This window comes from Fomitopsis serialis (assembly GCF_022376445.1).
Source record: "Fomitopsis serialis strain Sig1Antser10 chromosome Unknown B0H18scaffold_16, whole genome shotgun sequence".
Taxonomy (NCBI): Eukaryota; Fungi; Basidiomycota; class Agaricomycetes; order Polyporales; family Fomitopsidaceae; genus Fomitopsis; species Fomitopsis serialis.
The window spans coordinates 317371-342866 of NW_025954976.1; the positions used below are offsets into that span (position 1 = coordinate 317371).

General features: G+C 57.1%; 10 protein-coding genes across 10 annotated transcripts; 4 read left to right on the forward strand and 6 right to left on the reverse strand.

Moving 5' to 3' along the window:
* Window positions 1–69: 69 nt before the first annotated feature.
* On the reverse strand, window positions 70–1177 carry B0H18DRAFT_993118 (uncharacterized protein). The gene is made up of 4 exons (XM_048045172.1): window positions 926–1177; window positions 629–867; window positions 411–577; window positions 70–358 (listed from the first exon to the last, which is right to left on the reverse strand). The coding sequence occupies exons 1-3, from the start codon at window positions 1017–1019 to the stop codon at window positions 473–475; spliced, it is 438 nt and encodes a 145-aa protein (XP_047896170.1). The 5' UTR covers window positions 1020–1177; the 3' UTR covers window positions 70–358; window positions 411–472.
* Window positions 1178–1544: 367 nt separating this feature from the next.
* On the reverse strand, window positions 1545–6035 carry B0H18DRAFT_993122 (uncharacterized protein). The gene is made up of 11 exons (XM_048045173.1): window positions 5494–6035; window positions 5048–5436; window positions 4945–4991; window positions 4773–4887; window positions 4673–4714; window positions 4164–4622; window positions 3202–4107; window positions 2946–3152; window positions 2824–2894; window positions 2314–2765; window positions 1545–2256 (listed from the first exon to the last, which is right to left on the reverse strand). The coding sequence occupies exons 1-11, from the start codon at window positions 5594–5596 to the stop codon at window positions 1820–1822; spliced, it is 3228 nt and encodes a 1075-aa protein (XP_047896171.1). The 5' UTR covers window positions 5597–6035; the 3' UTR covers window positions 1545–1819.
* Window positions 6036–6808: 773 nt separating this feature from the next.
* B0H18DRAFT_1103017 (uncharacterized protein) lies at window positions 6809–8841 on the forward strand. Its single transcript, XM_048032569.1, has 8 exons — window positions 6809–7415; window positions 7474–7553; window positions 7582–7781; window positions 7813–7970; window positions 8057–8270; window positions 8326–8392; window positions 8449–8475; window positions 8530–8841. Exons 1-8 carry the CDS (start codon window positions 7239–7241, stop codon window positions 8579–8581), a joined length of 975 nt encoding a protein of 324 aa, XP_047896172.1. The 5' UTR covers window positions 6809–7238; the 3' UTR covers window positions 8582–8841.
* Window positions 8842–10698, reverse strand: B0H18DRAFT_993150 (mitochondrial carrier). The gene is made up of 9 exons (XM_048045174.1): window positions 10447–10698; window positions 10268–10379; window positions 10038–10179; window positions 9806–9952; window positions 9725–9741; window positions 9529–9670; window positions 9286–9475; window positions 9153–9235; window positions 8842–9100 (listed from the first exon to the last, which is right to left on the reverse strand). The coding sequence occupies exons 1-9, from the start codon at window positions 10458–10460 to the stop codon at window positions 8928–8930; spliced, it is 1020 nt and encodes a 339-aa protein (XP_047896173.1). The 5' UTR covers window positions 10461–10698; the 3' UTR covers window positions 8842–8927.
* Window positions 10699–11044: 346 nt separating this feature from the next.
* B0H18DRAFT_1116820 (uncharacterized protein) lies at window positions 11045–14048 on the forward strand (the record flags this gene model as incomplete). Its single annotated transcript, XM_048033486.1, has 7 exons — window positions 11045–11074; window positions 11134–11196; window positions 11260–11325; window positions 11379–11486; window positions 11519–11877; window positions 12303–12537; window positions 12600–14048. The coding sequence occupies 7 exons, from the start codon at window positions 11045–11047 to the stop codon at window positions 14046–14048; spliced, it is 2310 nt and encodes a 769-aa protein (XP_047896174.1).
* A 99-nt stretch (window positions 14049–14147) lies between these two features.
* Window positions 14148–17498, reverse strand: B0H18DRAFT_1145086 (RNA polymerase I-specific transcription-initiation factor-domain-containing protein; the record flags this gene model as incomplete). Its single annotated transcript, XM_048035680.1, has 10 exons — window positions 14148–15250; window positions 15319–15436; window positions 15487–15885; window positions 15941–16157; window positions 16209–16326; window positions 16404–16632; window positions 16684–16808; window positions 16895–17109; window positions 17158–17261; window positions 17312–17498. 10 exons carry the CDS (start codon window positions 17496–17498, stop codon window positions 14248–14250), a joined length of 2715 nt encoding a protein of 904 aa, XP_047896175.1. The 3' UTR covers window positions 14148–14247.
* Window positions 17499–17681: 183 nt separating this feature from the next.
* On the forward strand, window positions 17682–18836 carry B0H18DRAFT_1083781 (translation protein; the record flags this gene model as incomplete). The annotated part of the gene is made up of 7 exons (XM_048031702.1): window positions 17682–17903; window positions 17959–18109; window positions 18133–18159; window positions 18212–18276; window positions 18327–18437; window positions 18493–18726; window positions 18762–18836. 7 exons carry the CDS (start codon window positions 17682–17684, stop codon window positions 18834–18836), a joined length of 885 nt encoding a protein of 294 aa, XP_047896176.1.
* Window positions 18837–19089: 253 nt separating this feature from the next.
* Window positions 19090–20606, forward strand: B0H18DRAFT_1083782 (skeletal muscle/kidney enriched inositol 5-phosphatase; the record flags this gene model as incomplete). Its single annotated transcript, XM_048031703.1, has 5 exons — window positions 19090–19294; window positions 19350–19632; window positions 19694–20086; window positions 20150–20282; window positions 20331–20606. 5 exons carry the CDS (start codon window positions 19090–19092, stop codon window positions 20604–20606), a joined length of 1290 nt encoding a protein of 429 aa, XP_047896177.1.
* A 294-nt stretch (window positions 20607–20900) lies between these two features.
* B0H18DRAFT_1116824 (major facilitator superfamily domain-containing protein) lies at window positions 20901–23527 on the reverse strand (the record flags this gene model as incomplete). Its single annotated transcript, XM_048033487.1, has 10 exons — window positions 20901–21231; window positions 21299–21638; window positions 21721–21784; window positions 21843–21902; window positions 21958–22357; window positions 22419–22482; window positions 22541–22700; window positions 22780–22901; window positions 22965–23116; window positions 23172–23527. The coding sequence occupies 10 exons, from the start codon at window positions 23525–23527 to the stop codon at window positions 20901–20903; spliced, it is 2049 nt and encodes a 682-aa protein (XP_047896178.1).
* An 862-nt stretch (window positions 23528–24389) lies between these two features.
* Window positions 24390–25402, reverse strand: B0H18DRAFT_993171 (maturation factor). The gene is made up of 4 exons (XM_048045175.1): window positions 25346–25402; window positions 25124–25292; window positions 24872–25035; window positions 24390–24809 (listed from the first exon to the last, which is right to left on the reverse strand). The coding sequence occupies exons 1-4, from the start codon at window positions 25346–25348 to the stop codon at window positions 24723–24725; spliced, it is 423 nt and encodes a 140-aa protein (XP_047896179.1). The 5' UTR covers window positions 25349–25402; the 3' UTR covers window positions 24390–24722.
* Between the last annotated feature and the right edge of the window lie 94 nt (window positions 25403–25496).

The following is a 25496-nucleotide window of genomic DNA, read 5'->3' on the forward strand; positions in this document are numbered from 1 at the left end:
CCATAAGGTTGGCCTCATTCAGATCCATCCAACGGAAATGGCCGAGCGTTACAAAGTGTGACGAAATATGGCCATTAAGTGAAGAATTCATACTAGATCGTGTACTCGTACTGTACCATTCAAATGACAACGAACAAATCTTCAATCGAGGTCTCCGGACACGAACTCTTTCACGAAATCATCGCGCGCAGTGTTGTCTTAGTGTAGTGCAGTTTACACGACCGCAGAACATATCCGGCGAGTAGGCGCCCGCCGCATACCGAACACGGTTCCGTCCCTACGGTTGCACCATCACCTACGATGCCTAAACGGAAGCATGCCTGGCGATTCGCGAACCTCGGTATTCCGAGAAAGAAGTCTAAGAAGCAGGGTCAGTCAGAAAGTGGGCAAAACAAAGAGAATGTGAGTACCAAAGTTTTCGGAACCTCTTGCATGGCAATTGACCATTGCGACGAGTAGGCTATAGCTAGTGTCAAGGAGCACGTATCCTCTCAGCCGGTGCCGCAAACAGCGGGCCCTGTATTCTCTGGGTTACGATCCATCTGTCAACAATTCCATAACCGTCGCAGTCAGTCTCCTGAGCCAGCATCCGTATCAGAAGCGACCTCCGAGTCGGACACAGACTCACCTCCGAGCAAGGTTCCTCGAACCTCTCCAGAGTCCTCCGAAACACCCATGCATGACCCGACTTCATCATGCAATGCTGTCGATGACGCGAGCGATTCCGCGTCGGACTTGGATCCCGGTGTTCAGCTGTGGAAGGTGACCGCAGATCTCTTCTTCCCGCGCCCAGACAGCCACACACCGATCTCGCCACGCTCTCGCTGCGCTTCCGAGCCCGTCGATGGTCTGTCCGAGGGTTGTCCGGTGAGTAGGCTGTGTATGTGTGATCGTGATCAGAACCTGATCACTGCCGATGGGCCAGATATGCCACGCGCTCGCGCCGCTTCATGGATGCATATCACAAAGGCCTCAACGGCGCGCAAGCCGCATGGGCATCGAGGAAATACCATAGCCATCGTACCGTCCCCGACACGATCATGCAGGACCTCACTTCCGCTGCATCTGCAGGGTCTATTTAATCAATGAGTAATGGAATTCGGATATCATACATTGACTACACATAACTCTACTGTACTGCAGCACACCATAGTGAATGTTTTATGACGAAAGTGCCCGAGAGTCCAAAGCAACTCGGCGGTGAGTGTGCGCAGTGCATGATTGGCCCTTGCCGGCGCTACGAGTGTCACTGGATAAGTCCTCGGGGATAACGCCGAGTCACAGCGCGTCACGTTGGATGGATCTGAATGAGGCCAACCTTACTATTTTTCAGTCTCTCGATAAGCCGTCTCGAGAATCCTTGAACTCTGAGTCCGACAGGTACCAGCACTACCCTTGCACGGCCCTGGTCACTGGTGTTCACCCCGGCCGCATGTATGTGCCGGCTCCCTCCTGGCAGTGAAACAGCGCGTCTGAGTCTCCTTAGGGCGGTGCGATGCATCTCGTACCTTGCACAGCTCTCAACGTCCAGCGGACCACGGCCTGTGATGCCTCGCTTGCGTGCGTGCATCGGGTTATTATTTCGAGGGATGCTACGCGACTCTCGAGTACTCAAACGCATTGTAACGCAGGTTTTATTAGTCTACGTGGTATGGTATTTTCGTACGACATTCAGGGTCTACACCGCTACTCGTCAGGTCATGATACAACAGATCCGCAAAAGATACAATGTTCAGATATACTAGTATGTATGGGGTCCATGTCATGCAGTCGTCAGAGGCACCTTTCTAGCATTGACAACCGTGCGTGATTGTCAATGTCATGTCGACGCTTGCTCGCCGGTAGGCGCGTCCCGATTGCCGTTGTCATCGCGCTTGTCGCCGTCGCTTTGAGCATTCTCCCCTGCACCGTTGCCCGCCTCCTTAGCCTCCGTCGGCTCGACCTGATTACCCTTCTCCTGTGCATCGTCCTTCCCGCCCTTCCCCGTCTTCCGCCCCTCCTCAGCGACGTTGTGCGTGCTCCCCGACTTGCTGCTCGCCTTCGGCTTCTCAGCACCCTTCTTCTCACCCCCCTTCTTCTCATCCTGGCTCGAGTTCCCGGACGACAGGCGGTAGTACGACTCGCCCTGGGCGTCGTGCTCGTGCACGAACGTGAGCCGCTGCATCTCCGTGATGAAGTTCTCGAGCTTGACGTCCTTCCTGCTCCGGTTGCGCCGGCCGACGTTGTCCAGCCACCGCATCCTGCTCAGAAGGAAGTCTGACGCAGAAGATCAGCACGCGGGGTCGACGATCCGGAGGCAGGCACGTCACTTACAGAGTAAACCGACGACGACGGTGACGCCGAACGAGTATGCCCAGATCTTGACCACAGTGACGATGTCGATCCATCCCCCGTGCTCGCCCGGCCCCGAGATCCATCCAAACAGCGCAAAGATCGTGGCAAGAACGTCCACACCGAGGACCGCCCCCACCAGCTGCCACGAAGGCCAGACAAAAGGCCCCGAGTCCGGCCCTATCGCCATGCGGGTGATGAGGATGACCCACGATTCCGTGAGCGCGACTTCGAGGAACAGAATCTCTTGGACGCTGCCGAAGTTCTGGATGATGCCGCCGTCTCCGAGGAATAGCGTTCCGCGGATGATCCAGGTGCCGCCGGCGAGCAGCATGCCCATGAGGGTTGACATGATCCACACCTTCGGGAGCTGCCAATCGACGGGTTTGCGTTCGTGGGGGGCGTTGTCGTAAGCAATAGCGATGGTCGCGACGCTGAGAGTGGAACCGTCAGCGTACTGCGGAGTGACCAGACGAGAACGATGGAACATACTCTGCGAAGATGGCCAGGAAGACGATGAGGTCCACGCGGATAGTCTCGTTCAGAATGAGCATAGACAGACACTGTGACCAGGGTCAGACCGAGCGCATGCTGACAATAGCAAACAAACGCACCAAGTAGAGCTCGAGGTGGATACAAAGCGCGATACGGTAGACGATGTAAGCCTTCATCCTGTGGAAGATCTGGCGCGCGACCTTGATCGAAGTGATGATCGTGCTCAGACCCTCGTCAAGGAACACGACATCCGCCGCCGTCCGCGCCGCATCCGACGCGCCCTCCACAGCGATACCACAGTCCGCCTTCTTCAGCGAAGGCGCATCATCTGGTCAAATGATCAGCACAACGTTCACGCATCACCAGGGTACAACGGTACTCACTGACACCATCCCCCGTCATCGCCGTAAGGTGCCCGCGTTGCTGCAGCATCGACACCACCTGGTACTTATGCTCCGGGAACACCTCCGCGAAGCCATCCGCGGCCTCAATGAAGTCGCGCACCTCCGAGCCCGCCATCTGCCCGCCGATCAGCCGCGCCGAGTCGTACACGTTCGTGCCCAGCCCGAGCTGCTTGCACGTCTCGATCGCGATCGCGACCGCGTCGCCCGTGAGCATCTTGATGTGTATCCCGAGGTCGATCGCCTCGTGGATCGTCGCGGCCGTGTCCGCGCGCGGCGGGTCGAACATCGCGAGCATGCCCAGGAGCTGCCACGGCTGGCCCTCCTCCTTCACGGCCACGCCCAGGGAACGGAACCCCCTCTGCGCGAACTCCTGGCTCTTCGCGTGGTACGCCTGGATCGTGTCCGGGTCGAACTCGCTGAGGCGGAGGATCGCGTTCGGCGCGCCCTTCGCGCAGGTGTACCGCTTGCCGTCGCGCTCGACCTCCGCCGTGATCCGCTTCGAGACGGGGTCGAACGGCGTGAACTTGCTCGTCTTCCACCCGCCCCGGAGGATGTCCTGCGCGCCTGGGTAGTCCTTCAGCCCGACGACGGTCACCTTGTCGATCGGGTCGAGCGACTTGACGTTGTGCGAGGAGGCGAGCGCCGCGGCGGCCATGAACCAGTTCGGGTCGACGTTCGGCGCGATGTACGGCTCGTTGAGGGAGAGCTTGTTCGCGGTGAGCGTGCCGGTCTTGTCTGAGCAGAGCATGTCGACGCCTGCAAGAGACTCGATGGCCGTAAGCTTCTGCACGATGGCCTTCTGCTTTGCCAGGTACGCCGCGCCGACAGCCATCGTGGTAGTCGTCACGCACGGAAGACCGACGGGTACACCGATGATCTACGAGGCGCAACGTGAACAACGATCCTGGGACCATATATGCAATGACGACTCACGAAGAAGATCAGCGCATACACGAGCAAGTTGTTCTGCGCCGGCGTCGCAATGCCCAGGTGCCTGAAGAATCCTCCAATCCACACAATGAAGATAAACCCGATCACAATCACCAGCAGCGCATTCCCAATGCCGTCCAGCACAATCTGGAAGTGCCCGCGCTCGTTGCTGGACATGACGAGGTTCGCCGTGCGGCCGACAAAGCTCTGCTGCGCGTTACACGTAGCCACACCGTATGCCTTGCCGCGCTTCACGCCGCACGTGTAGTACGCGACGTCACCGAGGAACTTGTCGGACGCCAGTGACTCGCCGGTGATGGCAGACTGGTCGACGGAAAGCACGGAGGGGCCCTTGTCCCTGGAAGAGGACGACGAGGCAGAGGATGTGCTATTGGAGCGGCCGAGCTTCTCGGTGATCGCCTTGGACTTGGATCCGGACTTGTCGTTGTAGTCGGTGAGGATCTGGTGGGCGATTAGACGCGCAACGGCGGCGGGAGCGGTGTCACTCTTACCTTTGCGTCCGCAGGAATTGTTCTGCCTTCCTCCAACACAATCTGACATGGTCTATTAGCTTTTCTTGCGAGACAGGTCGGTGGAGTAACCAAGACTCACAATGTCACCCGGAACGATATCTCGAGCTTCGATTTCCTGTTCGCGTCCATCGCGTACGACCAGTGCCTTGAGCGCAATGCCAGCCTTGAGTTGGGCAACAATGTCACCGGCCTGTCTGTTCTCGGCGTTAGCAGGGACTGCTGTGATTACAGATTACAGTGACAAGACATACTTCTCCTGGTACCAACCCACTCCGGCGTTCAGGAACAAAATGCCGATCTGTCAAAAGCATGAGGACACTCACCAGTGACGTATAAAAATGGGAAGAGACGCACAATGACACCGAAATCAATCCAGTCCCGCAAGCCGGCGGAGAGGAGAACAGCGAGTTCCATGACGTACAAGATGGGCCCGCGGAAGTAGGAGATAAACTTGAGGAACTGGTTCTCGTCCTGGCTCTGCAGCTCGTTCCAGCCAAAGGTCTTTCTGCGCTTGTCGATCTCTGCGCCGGTAAGACCTTGCTGGGTGTCGGTTTGCAGCCAGTCTTGAGGGACCTTCTTCTCCTTCTGTTTGCCTGTGCGGACTTTCTTCCACGGCATGTACCAGAGCCGCTTCTCCTGGCCTTCTTCCTCCTCATCCTCGGCGTCCTCACCACGTTCGAGCTTTGCGGCTTCATCACTAGCGTAGCGTAATAGGATTTCGTACTCGTCGCCGTCGTCATATCCTGGAAGCAGGGAAGATGTGTCTAGCGGAACGATGGTAGACAAGCAGGTCTACGTACGGTGGTCGTCCTTCTCTGCAGGTCCACCGTTCGCAGTGCCATTGGACGAGTCCGGGGCAGACTCTTCGTCTTGGGGCTTGGCCTTCTTGCGGTGGGTGAGCATGTCGCGGCGTGCTTGGCGGGCTGCGAGTGGTCGGAAGTCACGCTGGGAGGAGCGGAGAGGAGGATTATATGTGTGACTGAGGCTGACCAGAGGCTGGCGCTGTGAGGTCAATCGACGGCAGGGGCGGCATGGAGTGAGAGGCCTCTGTGCGACTCTAGAGCCGCGCAGTAACCGTATTTCGAGAGCAGGAGCATCATCTGCGGCTGGCTGCACGCTCCACCAGCCAAAGTGTCATACGTACACCCTTGCGTCATCCCACTAGTACCAGCCGCCCATTTCTGTCCCCGCCGTCGCGAAAACACCTCATGATTTCCGCAGACTGTGAGAGGAGGACCGAAAGTGTGAGTGAGCTGTGTCGAACGCGGATACGGCACAGGTGAGACTCGCAGACATGTGTGGACGTCGAGGATAGCACTGGCAGAAGGGATTGCCGGCGCGATTTAGACTTTTGAGTCGATCTGGATCTGATGATCGAAGGCCTATGCACGTGCCCCCGACGTCACTATCCTACACGCGCCCTGCCACCTGCGCTGCGCATAGGAATACAGTACTTGGAGTATCAATGTTGCACCCACCTACGTATCCTACGTAGGTGGCGTAAGTACCCGCCTATACGCGCATGCCTTCTCACGCGGTCCGCGACCTGAGAACGCAGTAACGCACAGTACTCAGGCTGTCAATAGAACGGTTGAATCTGAGTTCATGTCGGTGGCGAAATAGAGTACTTGGCTAAGTACTTCTGTGTTACCGTGGAAGAGCATCTTGTCTTCGCCCTGGTATTTCAAGTGCACCTATCCCGGCGGCTTGCATATCGCGTCGGCCTTGTTCATAACGATAGCCACGGCTCTCTGGGCCAGTTGTTTGCAAATGGTTTGCTGTCCCGCCTTCAATGCCTGCTTGGCTCGTGACATGTTGTGGAACACACGCTCCTGACCCAATGAAGCGGTCTGTCCTTCTGGATCAGGTTTCAGTTATATCCTTTCCTTAGCCGCTTTTGTATGGCCCTACAATCGAGTCTTTGAGATATCAGGAGCGATAGGTACATTGCACTGCCCTTGCCATTGTAGTCAGTAACGAACTCTTTAGACATGATCCAACACTTACTTTTCACCGGCACCATGGAGCGGGTTGCGTACTAAGTTTGCTGCATGTATACAACTATGATGAGCGCGAAGAGACTCAAACTGAAGCATCGGAGCGCTGAAGAGGCTCGTCGCGGTCACGGGTCTCTCATCTGACCTGCCTGAGCCGGACCGGAACGCAGGACATGCATCCTCGTACACGGACCTCTCACGCTGCGTCGGGGCACTGAACGATCTACCTGGAGTTTGTCAACGCGTAGCGACTCACCGACACTACCTCTATAGAGCGGTCCTCTATGACCCAGCTATATGCAGAAAGGCCATGGATCGTCTCGGATTTTGCCTCTATCCGCATGCAAGGTCCTGCCAAAGGTCACTCGCCGACAAGTACTGCGCGTTCGATCACCCGACGTCAAGCCGCGCTACGGGCCGGCAGACATTAATGTCATGCACGTCCAGCTGGGCGAGCATAAATCGCACCCCTCGAGTGGCGCTCCCCGACACTCGACGGCCGCTCTCATCCAACCTAGGTTCCACGGACTGAAGACTAGCATCCAGGGATGCTTGCCTCAACGCTACCGTTCCTGCTGCTTGTCACGGTCGCATGTGCTCGTGGTATTTCGGCAAGCGCGTTCTACTGGCCCAACGTCAAGCACGTCTTCTCGTTTGGGGACTCGTACACGGATACCTACGCGCGGTTCGTAAATGGCACCTTGACCGCGAGCCATGATTTGAAGGTTGGTAGAGGGATCTTCACCCACCGCCCGAGCTGCTACTCAAGCGGCACCCCCCCAGTCTACTTCCGGCGGTAAGATGTGGATCGAGTGGTTGACGGACACGTACAACGTCAGCACGGTTGAGCTGTACAATTTCGCGTCCGTCCCCGTCCCTCTTCTCCCCTAGGCGCGTGTTCCCTGAGAGTCCCGGTGGGCGTAGATACGGCGGTGCAGTCACGGACGAGACGATCGTCGCGCAGAGCTCCTCGTCGACGCAGAGTTTCCGCGACCAGGTCAACAACTTCCTCGCCGGATACGCGAACAACAGCGCGGTTCCCTGGACGGCAGACGACTCGCTCTTCACAGTCTTCATCGGCATGCGATACTGTCTCCTTATCTTCAGGATCCAATTGACGAGCCTTGGCGGCGTCCTCTGTAGGAATCAACGACATCGGCAAGAGCTACTACTGGACCAACGAGACCCAGCATACCACGAACGCTCGTGTCCTGGCCTCCTACTTCGAGCGCCTGGCGCTCCTCCGCTCCGCCGGCGCGCGTAACTTCCTGCTCCTCCAAGTGGGCCTGCCTCCCTGCTTTACGCCGACTTCACTGACCACCACTGGGTCCCCGACGTCGGCCGTACACCGAACCTCCTGAACCAGTCCGCGCACACCGCGCCGGGCGAGCCGAACAACGGGACGCTGCAGTCGCTCGCCGCGCTCGACTACAACGCGCAGCTCGCACAGAACATCGAGGGCTTCACGCGGAACTCGAGCGCGCTCGGGGTGAGCGTGAACGTCGCGATACATCCGACCCATGCGTTGTTCGACTTTGCGCTGGACAATGCGGAGGTGCTGGGGTTCACGAACGTTGCGTGTGAGTTTAATTCGATTTGGTGTAGGGGCCGGGCTGAGGTGTATTCAACTTGTAGCTGGGTGGTGGACGGGCCTAGCGGACCAGGACCAGTACTCGGCTGCGACGTACTTCTGGTGGAACAAGTGGGTTTATCTCTGGGCGTGTGGGGCCGCGAATTGACTAGTTGTTATCCCTGCAGCTTTCACCCAACCTGGGGAGTTCATGAGTGAGTGCCTGATGTCCATCCGCGGTATGAGAACTTACGTCATCAATTGGACAGCGTACTGGCGCATAGCGTGTCGACGTTCTTGTCGAAACGGTCAGGGCTGTAGTAGACACATTAGGTTTGAAGACACAGTGTTTGATGAAATATTGCTTGCAAGGTGTTCTGGCGGACATGTTAGACTGCCATGAACGAAATTCCAACACAAAAGACTCACGACCGGCAACCATCATGAAAAACGCCAAGTGTACCATAATCATCATGAGCCCATCTACGAAATTGAGTTTTGTCTCGGATGGTCTGCTACTTTGTGTTTTGCACGCACGGCTGTCAGCCGTGCTACCTGACGTCTAGCTGTATGCGTCATGCCCACACGTCCGACCAACAACCGTCACCGTCCTCAAGTCTGTGAAAGGCGTTATCCATCGGCGAAACCCACAATTATCAGACACGCTCTATGTATTGTCATCCGGCGCATGCGGCAAGTTGTCAATGTACGACGCGGTAAGGTCGAATAAGGTCCACAGCAGTCCATGAGTCGTGATGCTCCTCAGCGCGCTCACCCCCAGCCCACGATACAGCCGCGCGAGGCCGAGCAATATTGGTTTTGATGCGTTTGGGTCGGGCCCTAGGCATTGCCTTGAAATTTCAGGTAGAAATATAGAGGAAAAAGGGCGCACCTCGTATGAGCCGATGCAGAGTTACCCACAAAGTTCGTCTCTGCTCCCCGGCCAAGGCGCGCTGCTGCACCTTAGTCTTCACACTGAAAACACGTCATGAGAAGAAGTACCAAGAGTCGGCAGCACAACTTACACGTCAAGAGGATAGATGAGAGCCCAAGAAGTGACTCCCGCTAGGGAACCACACATGAACGGTACCACCGACGGAGGGATAGGCATCCAGGACGGCGTTGGACCCTGTTCTCCCGACGCGAAACGGCCCATCAAATGGCGCATGCCGTCGTATTCGAAGAAGTATAGCCCGGTCCCCAGTGTGTCACGCACTGCCGCGCTTCGATGTAACCTCGCGCGTCCAAGGACGAATATATGGACCTACCGAAATGCAGTCGGAAGCCAAGATACAGTCCCCGCAGACCGTGCAGCTGGAATATGTCCCGGACGGCATCGAGTGTCCCGGGTGCTTTGACTATCCGTACGCCTTTGCTGGCCGCGATGGAGTACTCCAGTTGCCGGCGAACCTGGGGAGGTGGTGTTACATCCCTTCAACATGTTGTAACCGCGAAAGACCATACCTTGACGAGCTCAAAGGCTAAGCATGGTATATGCTACAATATGAGCGCAGGTATGACAGTACAGAGGGACTTGCTGCTTACGCGCACTCCCGAACGAGATAAGGGACCCGCTCAACGCGCCCCCAATACCTCCCGTGGACGCCACGCTCAACATCGTATTCTGCGCTAGCCAGTGGTGGTCGTGGAAGTACTCCTTCGTGCTCGTGTATATTGTGAAGCTCGCCGCACCTGCCAGCGCGCAGACTCAGTGAGCACCGATTACAGCACCTAACCAAGCCGACGACATCGAGATGGGGAGCGAAGAGAGACTCACGGACGAACGAGATTGTGATGAGTGGAATCCATAGCCCACGGTAGAATCCGATGACACCCTCGTCCCGGTACACCTGGAGCGCGAGCTTCGGCACCGTGATAGGTGTGCGGAGGGTCTGCAGGCGGGACTTGATCGAATCAAGCTATTCCGTTGCCAATTCGGAGGGCGCATGTACGTGAGTAGACCGACTTCCTTCGACCTGGATAGATTGACGCGCGAAACGGACTCACAGGGTAGCCCGCAAAGGTTGAGATGTAGCTGGCAGAAACGGCACAGACGACCGCCTTGTTTCGTCGGAGAGACTCATTGAGTGCAGCCGAGTCGAACAGGTACTCCGACGATCTGCAGCGAGGTCCGCGTATCAGCGAGTCAGAGGAGCAGACATGGTGCGGTGTAGCGCACGCCGCACCTTTTCTCACTCATAGGACGCAGTCACCGGGCCCAGATGAGTCCAGTTTCGTGCAGGAGCACGAGGCAGGGGTTGCTGTTCAGTCGCCTGGGATGCGGAGGCCGTTAGAGTGGGAGCGGGAGGCTGGAGATGATGCTCGGTGCTCGACGTCGCTGGGCGGCCGAAGGAGACATTGCAGAACAAGCGCTCATGCACCGGGCCATCGGGAACGCCCCGGTCCCTCCACGGTCCATCCCAACTCGCTGCCGACCGACCATCTTCTCTCGACCTATGCGGCTGCATACATGGGGTATTCTATGCGAGTCACCTCACCCCCGTACGCATCTCAGCATCGCTAGTATGGCTGTTCATGATTTCGATTCGCCTTTCACGTCAAGTCAACGTTGCGATGAAGGCGGCGCGGGCATATCACCACGCGATGCATTGACAGTAGCGTGATCAGCTGCGCGTATACCGCGTTCGCGAACACGCATCCCGTTGTCTTCGCCCCCTCATCACTTTCGGACCTGTTAAGGCCAGACTGTTAAGGTCAGAGCGAGATGTCCCTTTCGCATAGAGCAAGCTAACACAGGCTTTGATTATTTCAGACCATGACAAGATGAGAGCCTCAGGTCCCGCAGAGCTCAACGTAAGTCTAGGTTTATGGTGGGGAGGCAAGGCTGGGCGGCTTAGATGCAAGTATCCCAGACACAACCGCTCTACCCACCTCGCAAGGAAACGGGCGGTTCGGACAAGACAGCCGTCAATGAGGTACGTTTGAAGGCTCAAGACTGTTCAGGTTCCAACTGAGTGCGGCTTTCTAACTCTGTTAAGGCTGCACCAAAAGCGTCTCACGTGAAACCCTCACGCTCAGAAGTAAACGAGAAATTGTCGGCACCTGTAAGTCGTAGATCACATCCAGTGTGAACGGTTTCCTTAGCGAGACTGTCTAGTCTAGCCTCAGCGCGGATGCCTGGAAACTCTACGTGGGACAAGCGTCGAAGACCCATACCGACTTCGTAGCGGCATGGAGCATGCAAATGGATACTCTCCTTCTATTTGTGCGTATCCGCTTCTCAGACCCGTCTGTCAGTGGGAAGACTTAGCGTGGAATCGTCATATAGGCCGCCTATTCTCCGCGGTCGTGACTGCTCTTGTTGCCACAACATATCCACTACTGTCACCGGACACAGGGGCGCAGAGCGTGCAATTACTGCAGGCGATACTCGCTACTCTGCAAACAAACGACAGCAGCGAGAACATCGCATCAACGGCGCTACTCGATGAACCATTCACTCCGGAGCCCTACGCCGTACGCGTCAACGCCGTCTGGTTTGCCAGCTTAGTGGTCAGCGTGTCGGTCTCGTTCCTTTCCATCCTCGCCAAGCAGTGGCTATTCAATATGGGCGATTACCTGGACTCCTCTCCGGAAACCTGCGGTCGTCAACACCAGTATCGTTTGACAAAATGCAGACATGGAGATTGACCGCCATCCTCGCATCTCTCCCTGTCCTGCTCCACATAGCGCTGCTGCTCTTCTTTGCCGGGCTCGTTGACGCGCTATGGGCCGTAACAATACAGTCGGCGCAGTCGTATCGAGTCTGGTGGGCGTCACCGTGGTCGTCTATGTTGGCACGCACATGCTCTCCATCTTCTTCGTATCATGTCCGTACGAACGTCGGTGAGCACCGCCATCCTCAGCGGCGCGGATGCCCTCGCCAGGGAGTTCTTCTGTGACACATGTGCCGTCCTTTTTTACATCCTGGGGAATCTGCGACTAGCAGTCGAGCACATCCTCGGCTTGCGAAGGGCGGGCTTCAATGCAACAACCGCCGCATGGGTTCTACCAGAATACTAGATGTCTCAAAGCTGCGCAGCGAGATCAAGGCCGAATATGAGAGGTCCATAAGCGCCGACATCGGGCTGCGAGCAAGGGAGCGGATATACATCACGAAGCACGCCGAACTCATGGACGCTTCCGTATTGGCACGTATGGTGGAGTCTTTCCCTCGCACGGAGGAGAGCACGGAGCAGATTGTCCACGAGCTCGCTCATTCTCCCCTCCTAGTCAAGCACAGACAGCTGTTCGTCGATGCTGGCGTGATGCCTTTCGTCTGCCCGCTGCTTCAATCCATCTACAAGAGCCGTTCGCAGAACTTCCATCCGCCGCACAGACCGAAGCGTCGGACTTAGCGAGGATCTTGGCCCAACTTCTCACCGAAGCCGATGAAGACGACCGGGTTGTGGACCTATCCGATAAACGCATGCCTATATTTTTCAGGGGCTTTCTCGAGGACCAGTCAGACGAGGCGGAACAGTCTCTCATCAATTTGTCGCTCTGTACACCGGATGCCGCCCTCACAGACACCGATGACCTCGTCTTTTTCTCGCACATGCTCAGACTTCAACTCGCAGCCTCGTCCGAAAAATGGTACACCTGCGAGATCAACAAGTCTGTCCAGGAGTTCTATAGACGTGTCGCCGAATTCCGAGGAATGGCCCAGCACAGCGTCGAGGATCAGTTGTCGCTCGTGAACACAGTGATCTACACCGGCACCCGACCTGTCTTGCTGGCATCATCGGCTTCAAAAGGCGAGGTAGAGAAGGAGCGCAACGAGCATCGGATCAGGACACTCGACACGTTGTCTGCTCTCATGTCGAACAACCCAACAATGGAGTACGCCTTGCTTCGACAGATCTCTTGGGTTGTGTGGATGATATGCAACCCAAGGACTCGGAACGACGTCGTCCGCGACTTGCTTGTCCCACACGTGCGCGGAACGTCCAAGCTGGCGACGACTCTAGCACGCCACCTTACCCCGAATTACAACTCATACGCCTACCCCTACGCTGTGCTCACTCTGATAGAATGTCTTCTGCTCCTCGAAGCCCAGTCGGGCGAAGGAGAGCAACTCGACCGTCTGCACTTGTTGAAAACACTCGTCGCCAGGTACCCGCTCTTCTTGGAGGAATTCCGGGCAGTGCTTCGCTCAGCTCTCGAGAACATAGCAGAGCCTTCTTCACAGCTCATGCCATCGGATCTTCTCCGTCTCCTCGGTCGTGTAGTCAGATTGTCTTTGTGCCTGACCCACTTCAGTTGGGACGGGTTGGACATCCTCGACGTTGACCGTGAACGTGTCACGCAGCAGACCCTGGATATACTCCTACACGTCTGCGATCACAATCATAGGATCGAGTCGGATGCTTGGGAGGGCATCTACTCTTTGGCATACAGCGCGACGTCTCGGTTTGCGGTGTTGCAGATCGAGAAACGCTTGACAGGACCAGACCTCTCGCTCTACTCCGGCCCAGACGACCTCGAAATCGGCAACGCCTCACCAATGGACGTAGCGTTGACAATGTCATCCATACTAGAATCAGCCTCTAGAATACAGGATCCGCCGGACGCAGTGAAGTGCATTTTGTCCATGATTGCGCTCCCGGTAGGCCGACGCGCTGTCGACAGCGCGACTACATACCCCTTCGCAGTCTTCCGTCATTTGCATAGTCATGCTCCACAGGTGTTTGAGGTTCTGGATGTACTACAACGGACGAAGAACTGTCAGGCAGAGGCAGTCGAGGCAGCCGGTGCTCTGCAGCAGAACTTGTATACAGTTGTTTGATGTACATTTGTACTCCTCAGCAGGACCATGATGCTGCGCTGCAGTGGTCGATCCCTAGTTGGCCCCACGAACCATGGTGGACGGTGGTGAAGGGAATAAGGGGCAACGGACTGGCCGATTGGGCACACATATGTATGATGTCCGGCGAGACGTGTTCTCAGGCACCTGTGCTCTTGTGCTCGTGGCGTAAATTTTCGCACTAGAATCCTCCGACCCTCTTCTTGGCTGGTTTCTTCTTAGGCGGACCTGGTCTACCACCATGAGGGCCAGGGAGAACCTGTGTGCTCGCAAACGGTATCTGAGAGGAAGGTTGCGCATCCCAATCATCCGCTGGCTGACTGCCAACCTGCGCTACGCGCCGTTGATCGTTAGGCCGTGCGTCTTGTACCTGAGTAGCAGGGAAGAGCGCTCTCGCAGCGAACGTTTGACTGCTGGCGATTGCAGGTGGCGCCAGAGCCGACTTCTGTACCACGAGCGGCGGTCGCTGCGATTGCGTGGCTTGCTCCCTGTCCTGCGACGCCGGATGTGGTGGTGCGTTCCTAGCATAACGAGGGGCTGTGCTGCGGGGAGAAGACGGGTCATACGGGTCCTCGTAGCGATATGTGGAAGGATCGACGCCGATGTCCCATTCCTTGAGCAGCAGGCGACCCCCAAGTGGCGCCAGATGTTTGTTCACGGTTTCATCATTATTCGCATCCGTGGCATAGTGTTCGGCCGATTCTCTCTGCGCAGGGCGCAAGAAGCCAAATTGTACATCTGAAGGTTCCATCTCGCTGAGAGTCATAGCCTCCGTGGCACGCGACATCGTCTCCATCGCGGCATCGATGTCAAGCTCGTTCGGCTTTCGGAAGCGCGAAGGAGAGAAGATGTTGGAGGACAGATGGAGATCGAGTGCGAGCTGTTCGCGCGCTTCGGTTTCTCTGCGCAGAGACTCCGCTGGTCGACGACCGTCCGCAGCTAGATCGTAGCGAGAGAGCCTTTCAAGCGTCTGGGCGGGGTCCTCTTGGAAGTCGGAGACTTGTCGCTGGACGAATGGCGTGATATTGTGATGCCACGGTGCTCTTCTTGCAAGTTGACCGATAGGAATGCGCCCTTGCTTCAGCGCACGATAGCCACGCTTCGAGTTAAGGACACTCTCGGTAAAGAGGTCGTTCCTCGAAGAATTGGAAGGTTCGGGACCGCTGCGATATGCGATATCGAAGCTGTTTGTTGGTCGCGTCAAAGGGCTTTCTCATATTATGATCGTCTGAACCAAATGAACGCCACATACGTTGTGAGTGTATGCTCGATGGGCGCATCCACGTCCTGCCAGAACACCGGCATCCTCTCCAGCAGATCGTATACGGCGTCGCGACGAACCTTAGCCGCGGGAGGTTCCATGAACAATCCTAGAGAAGAGATCAAGCCCTGCGTTGAAACGATAATACGACAGCCGTACTTTGGTACGCTGGCTGAAGGTCCGCCTCACTGAAGGTCCGCGCACCCAGTGGTCCGACATCCAAACTAGCAGCCTTGACACGCTCTTCCAAATCCTCAATCGCCTCGGACCAGCTCCGTTGCGAAGGGACAGCCTCCAGAGGCTCTTGCGCATCATCGGACAGCTTGAGATGCATCATATGCACCGCTCCCAGTTCCGACAGCTGCAAGACACTCAATTCTCCAGGGGTAGTGCTGTGTGGATGTTGTAGGAAGACGTGCCCCAAGTTTCGGTCGTCCGGGACGCGCAAATTCGGTAGGCAGTACGCAGGTGAGGCCATCTGTATGGCGACTCCGGAGTATGACACATCATACACAGATACCAAACCGGTTCTTTGCGAAGTCAGAAATGTTACAGGTGCTGATATGATAGCATGAATTAAAGCAATAGCAAATTGGCGTAGCGAGGATCATACCTCTCCCTAGGACCTTAGTGTGACTTCGTAGAGTCCGATCGAAGTCCCGAAAGTGCTTGACGCCGAGAAGGGGCTTGTTTGGAGAGCGGATGTCAATCCAGAGAAGTTCGTCGGTCGTCGTGAGGCGGATCAAGCCGTCCTTCGCATGACTGTCGATGCTAGTGAGGAGCGTGCTAGACTGCTTGGACTGGTACAGATCTAGTGCGCTATTCTGCGCCTGCAGACGAATGAGAAGTGGCTAGGGATAATGATAAGCAAGGTTGCTCACTCTGAAGTCGACACAGAATGCACTGCGTTCGGACATGAGCAAGCAGCTATCCTCGCCATCCCAGGCTGCCACTTTCCAAGTAGATTGGTTGTCAGAGATACTGGCTTCGTCTACTGGACTATGTAGGAGCTGTCTATATAAAGTGAGCCCTTCACCAGTCCCTTCTGTCATGACGAGCTTCCAACTCACAGTGACTTCTCACCACCGGGTGCAGCGCACCTGTAGACAGCACCAGCTTCGTTGACGAAAACGGACAATGTGCGCTCAGTAGCTGGTAGGAACATGTCTACAATCGTGCGTTCGCCAACGTCAGAACGAGTGACAGTGACAAGCTCCGTCACTTCTATAGCCGACGACTGGGCATCCGTAGGGCGTACATCCAGTAGCGATGTTGAACCCATGGTCCTGACTCCAAGCAGCGTGGCTGTGTTATGTCAGAAGTACAGTTGAGAATGACTCCGTAAGGAACACTAACCGAGAACATGATCCTCATCCTCATTGGACTGTAGAACAGACGCTTTCAGCTGCTGAATCGGCGTCTGGAAGCTGCGTGTTGGGTTTGCGACTGCGTCAAGCTCGACGAACGCGTTGATGTTGAGACTACGTTTGCGTGAACACGTCAATGGTGATATGTCTGTGTCACAGGATCATCGGTCAATGTTGAACTGTCACCGGGGATGAAGGACTTGCTCAGGTCGAGATACGAGTCTCCCATTGGGAAGGCCAAACACGTAAGACTTCTGCCGGCTTTCCTGGCACAAGTAAAGGTTTCTAGCATACTCCCGACGTATGGACTGAATATTTGCAGGCCTTGGGCGACGCGTTCATCCGCTGTGATTTCATCCCGTACGAGCTCGGCCGACATCTCGAAGTCTGGGTAGTACGTGCGGAGAAATTGTACCTAGAGAAGATAAGTACTTCTATGTCATTACCGTACGCTATGACATACCCCTTGATCCGCGCGCTGCAACACAGACATGTCATGGCGAAACGGTCGCCGGAGCGTCTCAGGGAACACCTGCACCGGATTGTGCGATGGTACAACCTTGCGCTCTGGAATTAATCTGAGTCAAGCTATTGCATTTCGAGCTAGAAAGACTTACTCGGATTATCTTGGACTATGAACGACCACTCGAGTCGCTGCTGAGTTTTACGAAGTGTTGCCGCACTCAAGGACCCATGTTTGACCACAGGGTGCGTCCAATTGGGCAGGGGATTGCGCGACTTCCTTCCCTGGATATCCGAGGACGTCTGCACCGTGTCTCTGTCATCAGTTGGCCAGCGGTCCATTCCATTGGTGTCTCGGTCGTCGTGGACGAGAGCAAAAGAGTTGTGTCAAGTCGAATTTGAAGTCGCTCATCAAAAGGACGGAGGTGCCGCGGGAGGAGGGAACGGTGTCCGGAGTCCGTGACGCGCCTGCCCAATTTCTCGTAGCGCGCGACCGCGTCCGCTGCACTCATCCCGACTGGCAGCATGCACCGACTCTGGGCCCTCGCCCAGCGGCCCCGTCTCCCATGTAGAACACTGCACTCGACCACTGTTAAAAGCGCTGCTCCTGCGGCGGAGGCTAGCTCGTCGACGGCTGCGGCAAAGTGGACGCCGACGTCTGTGCGTACAGGTGTAATTGCTCGCAAACGAGGCATGCTGGTGATGTGGGATGACCATGGCGCTCGGTTCCCAGTGACGGTTCTCCAGGTCAGTGGTTATTGTTCTTGTACCCGAATATCTCCTTGAGATCCCTGAATTGTAGCTCGATAACTGCCAAGTCACGGCGAACGTCGAGACCGTCCGGAAAGACGACTCGGAGTACCATGCGGTCCAGGTTGCAGCGTCCGACAGGCGAGAAAAGACCACGACAAGGCAAATGCTCGGACACTTCAAAAATGCTGGCGTGCCTCCAAGTACATCGTGAAGGAGTTCCCAGTTACTCCAGATGCACACGTCCCCGTCGGTACGGTCACCCCCGTATGCCAGCATATGTCTGTAACTCAGTGTTTCTGCAGGGACAACTCTCTCAGCTATCCATTTTGTGCCTGGGCAGCTTGTCGATGTGGTTGCCAATTCGTACGTAGTCACGGCATGCGCTGAACATTCCGTCTAAGATTTGACGGCCTTCAGGATTGGCAAGGGTTTCCAGGGCACAATGAAGCGGTGGAACTTCAAGGGCTTCGGGCTAGTCATGGTGTGTCCGCCTCGCATCGTGCAGCAGGTGCCATCGGTGCCCACCAGGTATGTTTCAACATCTGTTCACGATGAGTCATCTTGACCATAGACTGTCTCCTAGGACCCGGCCGTGTTGGCCTGGCAAGAAGATGGCTGGCCATATGGGAAACAAGCGAAAGACCACTCAAACCTTGCCGTTGTACGCGTCGACAGCGAGCTGGACCTCATCTTCGTGCGCGGTTGTGTGCCGGGCGTCGACGATGCGCACGTCATGGTGCGAGACGCCAAGAAGAAGATGGTGCAGACAGCACAACATGAGTACGCGAAGGGGAACATGGAGAAGATCTTGCCAAGGGTATTGAGAGTCTGCCCTTCCCCGCAGGAACGAAGGAGTTGGCTGCGCAGCTTCCCCCGGTTATCGAAGCACCGACACTTCGTCGGAGTCCGTTTGTCCCTCAGTCATAGTCCTCACACTAGTCTTTCATAATATCATCTTCGGACCTTGCTGTACTTGTCGTTTCCCGTCGGGTCCTCGCGTCCAGTGGGCACCTTCCCAACAATGAAAGGCTCAGGTCGTTGGACTCAGGGCAGAATGATCCAGCTCACCTAAAAGGGCAGTCGTAGATCGTCATGCATATGCAGCACCTCCGCTCCGACGCGCCACCTCCCAACCTGCTGCTTGCCAGCCCTGGGGAGAACGAGCACAGTCTCTCCTGCCATGTCTGAAGACCGCTTGACTGTGCTCATTGCGTCGTACAACACCAACCTCCAAGCCGACCGTGGGCTTCCGCAAGACTTGGTGGACTGGCTTTCACCCACTCTCGATGCATCCGCGCTCCGCATCGAGGAGGTAGAGCATCCGAACCGTGCACCGGACATAGTTGCAGTCGGCTTCCAAGAACTGCTGCCTCTCCACTATGGATGTAAGTCATGAGTACGGCTGTTCTTGCTCAACCGTGTCTGACCGCCCCGGATCAGTTGCGGGACTGTCCAAGTCCGTCATCGAGAACAGAAACGCGCTCATCCTCTCCCAGATCGAGGCGCACGCCCCGAACAAAGAGAAGTACTCCCTCATCGCGAAGGTCGTCAACGTCGGCGTTGCGCTGCTCGTCTACGGCCGCGACGATGGGGTCGCGCGGCGCGTGTGCGACGTGCAGACGCAGTGGACGGGATGCGGACCCGCGTACTTGGGGAACAAGGGCGGCGTGGGCGTGCGGTTCCGCGTGGCGGGGAAGGATGGTGGTGTAGGCGAGGTATATACGTACGTTACCTATCTTATTCCTCGTGTACATACTGCCATGGTTTTGGAATGGGTCCAACAGGTTTGCGTGCGCGCATCTCACTGCGCATGGATACAACCTCCCGAAGCGCATACACGACTACCACTACATCGTTAGCACCCTCCTCTTCCCGCCACTGCCCTCGTCCGACTCTGAGGGACCTGCGACGATATATGACACCTCGCACCTATTCTTCTTCGGCGACCTCAATTTCCGCCTCGCCATCCCGCCGTCACATCCACTAGCCGTCTTGTCTCACGAAGAGCTCACGCGGAAACTGGTCACAGAAGCAGACCGGGAGGCCCTAAAGGACTGCGACGAGCTCCGGATCGAGCGCGACGAACGCGGTAGCTGTTTTGTCGGCCTCCGGGAGGGTGAGTTCTGGAAGTTCAAGTGCAGCTACAAGTACAAGCTCGGGGAGGTGAATACCTATGAGTACGTCCATGCGTCCATTCCACCAGCTGTAATCCACCCTGATATGGTACTCTACCTGCACAGCCGTAAGCGTGCACCAGCATGGACCGACAGGGTCATGTACACCTCCTACACCGACTCGCCCGACCGTCCACGAGAATCCACCATCCAGAACTTGCTGTACACGAGCATACCCTCCTATACCACTTCAGACCATGTACGCCCTTTTCCCATCCCCTTCCCAGCCGCGCTGACAACACCCTAGAAACCCATCGTGTCGCTCCTACTGCTACCTCCAGCCAGCTCCACATCAACAACCCGACCACCGACCCTCCGTCTGCCACCATCCTTCAATCCCAGCCCCGATCCCTACGCGACGCTCAAGCGATACACCGGACACGTCCTCGGACGCATCCTCGGCTACCTCTGGTGCCTCCTCACCCTCATCGGCGCAGGCTCGACCGTCCTCGGTGTCGGGAACTTCATCCTCGGCCTCAGCGCATGGGGCTGGTGGCGGACCAGAGGGCCTGTCCTGCCATAACCATACGTCTCAGAACTCATGTCACAGACGGACGGTTGTGGACCATGGGGCGCGACTTGGCGCGACTTGGGCGCGACGGGGGCTATATATGTCTATCTATTCACTGTATCACTCGACGATTCGTCGAACGTCGAGATGTTGTGCGGATCGTGTAACTGAAACGATGGTACATACAGTACGTTACAAGGCCTCTACTGGTAACACTAAATGCTATGGGTACAAGTACACGGGGAAGGCAGCGGCCAGGAAACTGATATCGACGCGCGCCAAGAAAGGAGAGGAGCCGGCAAGTATTCAGGCTTGGACAACGTCGGCGGGCTTCACATCCGCCTTAAAGTTGCGTCCCCTGCCCTCATCGTCCGCCTCCTCAATCACAATGAGAGGCGGCTGCGTATCCACAAGCGTGTCCTCACGCTCCAGATGGCCACGCTCGGGCACAGAGGTACCACCCGCACTAGCAGGCACCTCGACGTCCGCCGCGGCAGCCTTCGGCAAGCGGATGAACGCAAGCAAGATGAATGCCAGAGTGAGCGAGCCGATCGAGAGTGCAAAGACCGCCTGCGGGAAGGTCTTGACCGTATGCATGAACGTCACGCCATACAAAAACGGGCCAACAACCTGCGAGCTAAAAGGCCACACGCCCATCAGCCTCTCCCGGCTCCAAGACAGAACAAAATCGCGAAACCACGCACCATACGATCTGCACCACGCTCAGCGCGCCAAACAGCTTCCCGAGCTCCTTCCCCCCGTTCCTGATATACAGCGTCGTCGCGACGCTGCTCACCGACGGCCCGAACCCCGAACCGAGCGCACCAAACACGCTCCACGCCGTGAAGAGCACGCCAGTGTGCGCGAGCGCCATCAGTACGTGTGCGATGATCTCGAGCGCGATCGAGCACCGCGCGAGGTCGAGGTCGAATGTGGACGAGTGCGCATGGTGTCGCTTGGGCGCAGTGGCGTTGGTGCGGGCGGCGGAGGGGCGGATGGGTCGAGAGGCTCGGAGGGCTCGGTGGGGAGTTGGATGGGTGGAGTCTTGGGTTGGAATAATTTAATAATAACTGGGAGTGGTAGATAAGGTGAGCGAAGACCGGCGGTAGAACGATGCGGCACGTACTAGGTAAGAACACGGTGAGATGGAAGGCGCGTGCCGCGCCGACGATGCTGGTCCAATAGCCAACCTATCAGTAGCCAACCGTCAGCCACGTCTCGCAGCGGCAAACCCAAAAGGCAACCCACATTCTCGGAGTCCCAGCCGAACCTGAGCGACATGTACTGTATCTTGGGAGTGATGCCTCCCTGAAGACGCAACGTAAGACGAGGCATTCTCGATGGCGACTTCGAAAGTACGCACAATGAGCAGCAGCACAAACCCGTTTGCAAGCGCCAACAAGAACAAGCTCCAATCGCGCTTCGGCTTCTTCAACGGGTTCGTCTGCTTACCCTCCCCAACGGCACCGGGCAACAGTAGCGCCAACGGGGCCAAGAACCCAAACGCTTTCTGGAACCACGGCCTCTTCTTTGCTGCCGCGGCACCAGTCTCGTGGAGCCGGCGGGCCTGTTGAAGCTGGATGGGCGCGAGCGACTCGGGGACGACGAACCAGGTAGACAGCGCGAAGAGGATGTGCGCCACGGTCGCGACGTAGAAGACGATGAGGACGTTGTGTGTGCGGTTGATGAGGAGCGAGCCGAGGGTCGGCCCAATGGACATGCCCGTGAAGACGAGCCCAATGAGGAGGGAGAAAGAGCGGGCGCTGAGCGGCGGTGCGCGGGTCAGTGACATCGTCGTGCGTGGAGGTGAACATGAATACGTACCGCTCTGCGGGATCTACCGTGTCAGCGATGTATGCATGCACAGCGGCCATGACGGTAGCATAACCTACGCGACATTCTTAGTCACCGACGCTGCTGCGTGGGTAAGGTAGGTAGGCACTCACTACCCAAGCAGCCGTCGACGAAGGGGCCGAGGAGTAAGAACCACATCCCGCCAGGGAGGAGCCTGGAATACTTTGCCGTCGCGATGAAGGTCACGTCCGTGATGAGCATTCCGGCGACGGCGAAGCCCATGATCCTCATACGTCCATAGCGATCGGAGATCTGCAGAAGGGCAGTAACAGCGAAGCATCGATGCGTCTGTGTGAGGATCGCGCGCATATATGCTGCCTGCTCAACGCACCGAGCTCCAGAAGCCAGTGGTGAGACAGCCGAGGATGCCCATGGTAGTGAGCATCGTGAGCGAGAGCCGGGACACTGCTTGCTGCACGTCCGGGTCCGCCGCGCACAACTCGTATGGCCTGTCTAAGATCGCACAACACCCGCGTTAGCGGACGTGGGTGCTAGCTCCGACGACGGGCTGCTCACTGAATATGTTGACGGCGTTCCCGACCACCTCGAGGGTCTTGTTCGTATACTCCGGCTTGTACGCATCACACGCGAGCTCAGTGTAGATCTGGATACGCGGTGCCAGCGTCATAGCCATCGACATCGACGAGAACGGCACGGCGCAAATGAACCTATGTTGCCAGCATATGAGCGCGTCCTCTCTGGATGCAGACGAGGAGCACTGACCACCAAGGCGACGGACGCTTCCACCAGGGCAGGCTTTGCCTCCACTCATGGATGGCCGCCTCAAACGCGCCATCGTCGTCCTCGTCCTCGTCGCCTTCCGCCGGTTCCCCGCCCTCCGCGAGTAGCGTGTCCTCCGCAGCGTGGTGGTGGGGATGGACGAACTCTTGAAGCAGCTCCGCGGCCTCCTCGCCAATCTGGCCGTCCGGATTGATGAGGACAGCGGGGCCGGTGGGGAGATAGGGCACGGAGACGATGGAGGGGTTGCGCGAGGTGCGGGGGCGTGACACGGGGCGGCGGGAGTGCGAGCGTGACACGGCGCGCGAGGGCGGACTAGACAGGGCGTGGGGATCAGCCATAGTGAGCAGCTAGCGTGCCGGGGAATGCGTGCTTCTGGGTGGGAGAGGGGGTGAGGGGAGCGGGTGGGGGAACATGATATACTTATGAGGGGGACCGAGCGAGCGGGATATCGTCAGCCATGAGATAGGCTGGCCGCGCAGAGGCAGCGTGTGCCACCGAGCCATGATCCAAGCCGTCCGCGTCGAATCTCCTGCCGCCCCTCCTCCGCAGGCACCGTCCCTCGCCGGCTGCCCCTCTTCCCGCGCGGCCTCTCGTCGAATCAACCGTTGAATCGGGCTACCTCTCGCCGCCTCTCGCACACGGCTCATACGCTGCGCCCTCCAGCGGGCTCACGCGCGCTGGGAAGGGGCCGCGGACAACAGCGGCGCAGGCCATGGCAATGGCATGGCAGCAACGGAGCGATCCATCGAATTCGAAGCTACGCCCACGCCCCTTCCACGCCACATCCAGGCGTCTCGCCCTCCCAAATAACAGGAATACATGTTGAATATTCAAACAGTGTGCTCGCATCCAGTCGCATCCATATAAACCACTCGCCCGATTTCTCAAACTCGGAGTACAATACCACTTGGCATGTTGCAGGCACACCCACTTATGGTTGGGCAGCGACTGGCAGGGTTCCCCGCTAGGCGCAACACTCAGATAGCGAGATTGAGCTAGTCACTAACTTAGGCTGAAAGTCTCAGTGAAAGCTGCTGCCTGAGGCTGCAGGAGTAGCATTTCATTGCTCCCACATGACGTTCGAGGCTTGACGGTGCTGGAGTACTGACGGCGACGCAGCGGCATGGCATTGATAGGTGAACGAGAGACCCTGAGAGACGTCCGATAGTAGTTTCAATTGCATTGCATTTGCAGGTAACTTACAGAGTCAATTGGACTTGGTCTGAGAACAGTCAGCCTTAGCTACCGCTGCGATCGCGTCGTCAAAGCACCCTTAGGTCAGACGCGGACGGACATCACTCACCGAAAACGCTTTCCTGTGTCATGCTGCGTATGTGATCCTGCTAAGTACATAGGTTACTCGGGGCATCACGACGATGCCCATTGCCAGTAGGAGTACCACTGGAAACCGGCGTTCGACGGTCAATAGCCACGCCGCCGAGAATGCGTCGAAACATGTTACAATATCCTGACTTCTTCTCTTGATCAACGTACAACACTGCAAAGCTACTTACGACAGCCCGTTCATGCTCATCACCCATGGAGCAGCTTCGCGTCAATCGACTCCTGCGTGAGGCCTTCCGCGCCGTCGCGCACCTCAATCACCTTGCTCACATCAGCCTACACTCCGATGTAATACGCAATGAGTATCCGTGCACAGTTGACCAGTGGACGATACGCACCGTGTTCTGAAAGTCGATGAACCCGCTCGCGTGCAGCGTCAGCAAGCTCATCTCGCTCGATCTCGGCGCCCAGTTGATGAGCACGAGCGGGAACGACTTCCGGCCATCGTCGTGGTTGAGCTCGTGCGAGAGCAGGACGTATCGCGGCGCGTTCTCCGGGAGCTCTGCCGGCCCAATCGCACCGTCGTCAGTTTCGTGCCACGCGTGTCCGTACTCCATGATGGGGGCACCGGGCGAGAGAAAACGACGTGCCTTCTGCGAGGTCGTCGATGCTGATGTTGTCAAACTGCTCGACCTCCTCCATGATGAGCTTCTGCTTGTTGATCTTGACGATGAACGCTGCGCTGCCCGCGTTGCGTCGCGCGAAGCGGAACTTGCGCAGGGACGCCTTGAGCTCTTGCGGGATGTCGACGGTGTGGGACTGTCTCGACCCGTAAGACTCGTCTGTCAGCCACGGGTGAATGTGAGACTCGCCATGCTTGCTGGAGTGGGCGTGGTGGCTGGTGCGAGGGTCGCGTAGAGGACGAGGCACGGCAGCACTGCTCGATCGAAAGGGCAGGAGATCGGATCGGGATGCTCTATTGATCGAGATCCGCAGCGAGGAGGAGCGCTCGACGAATCAGGG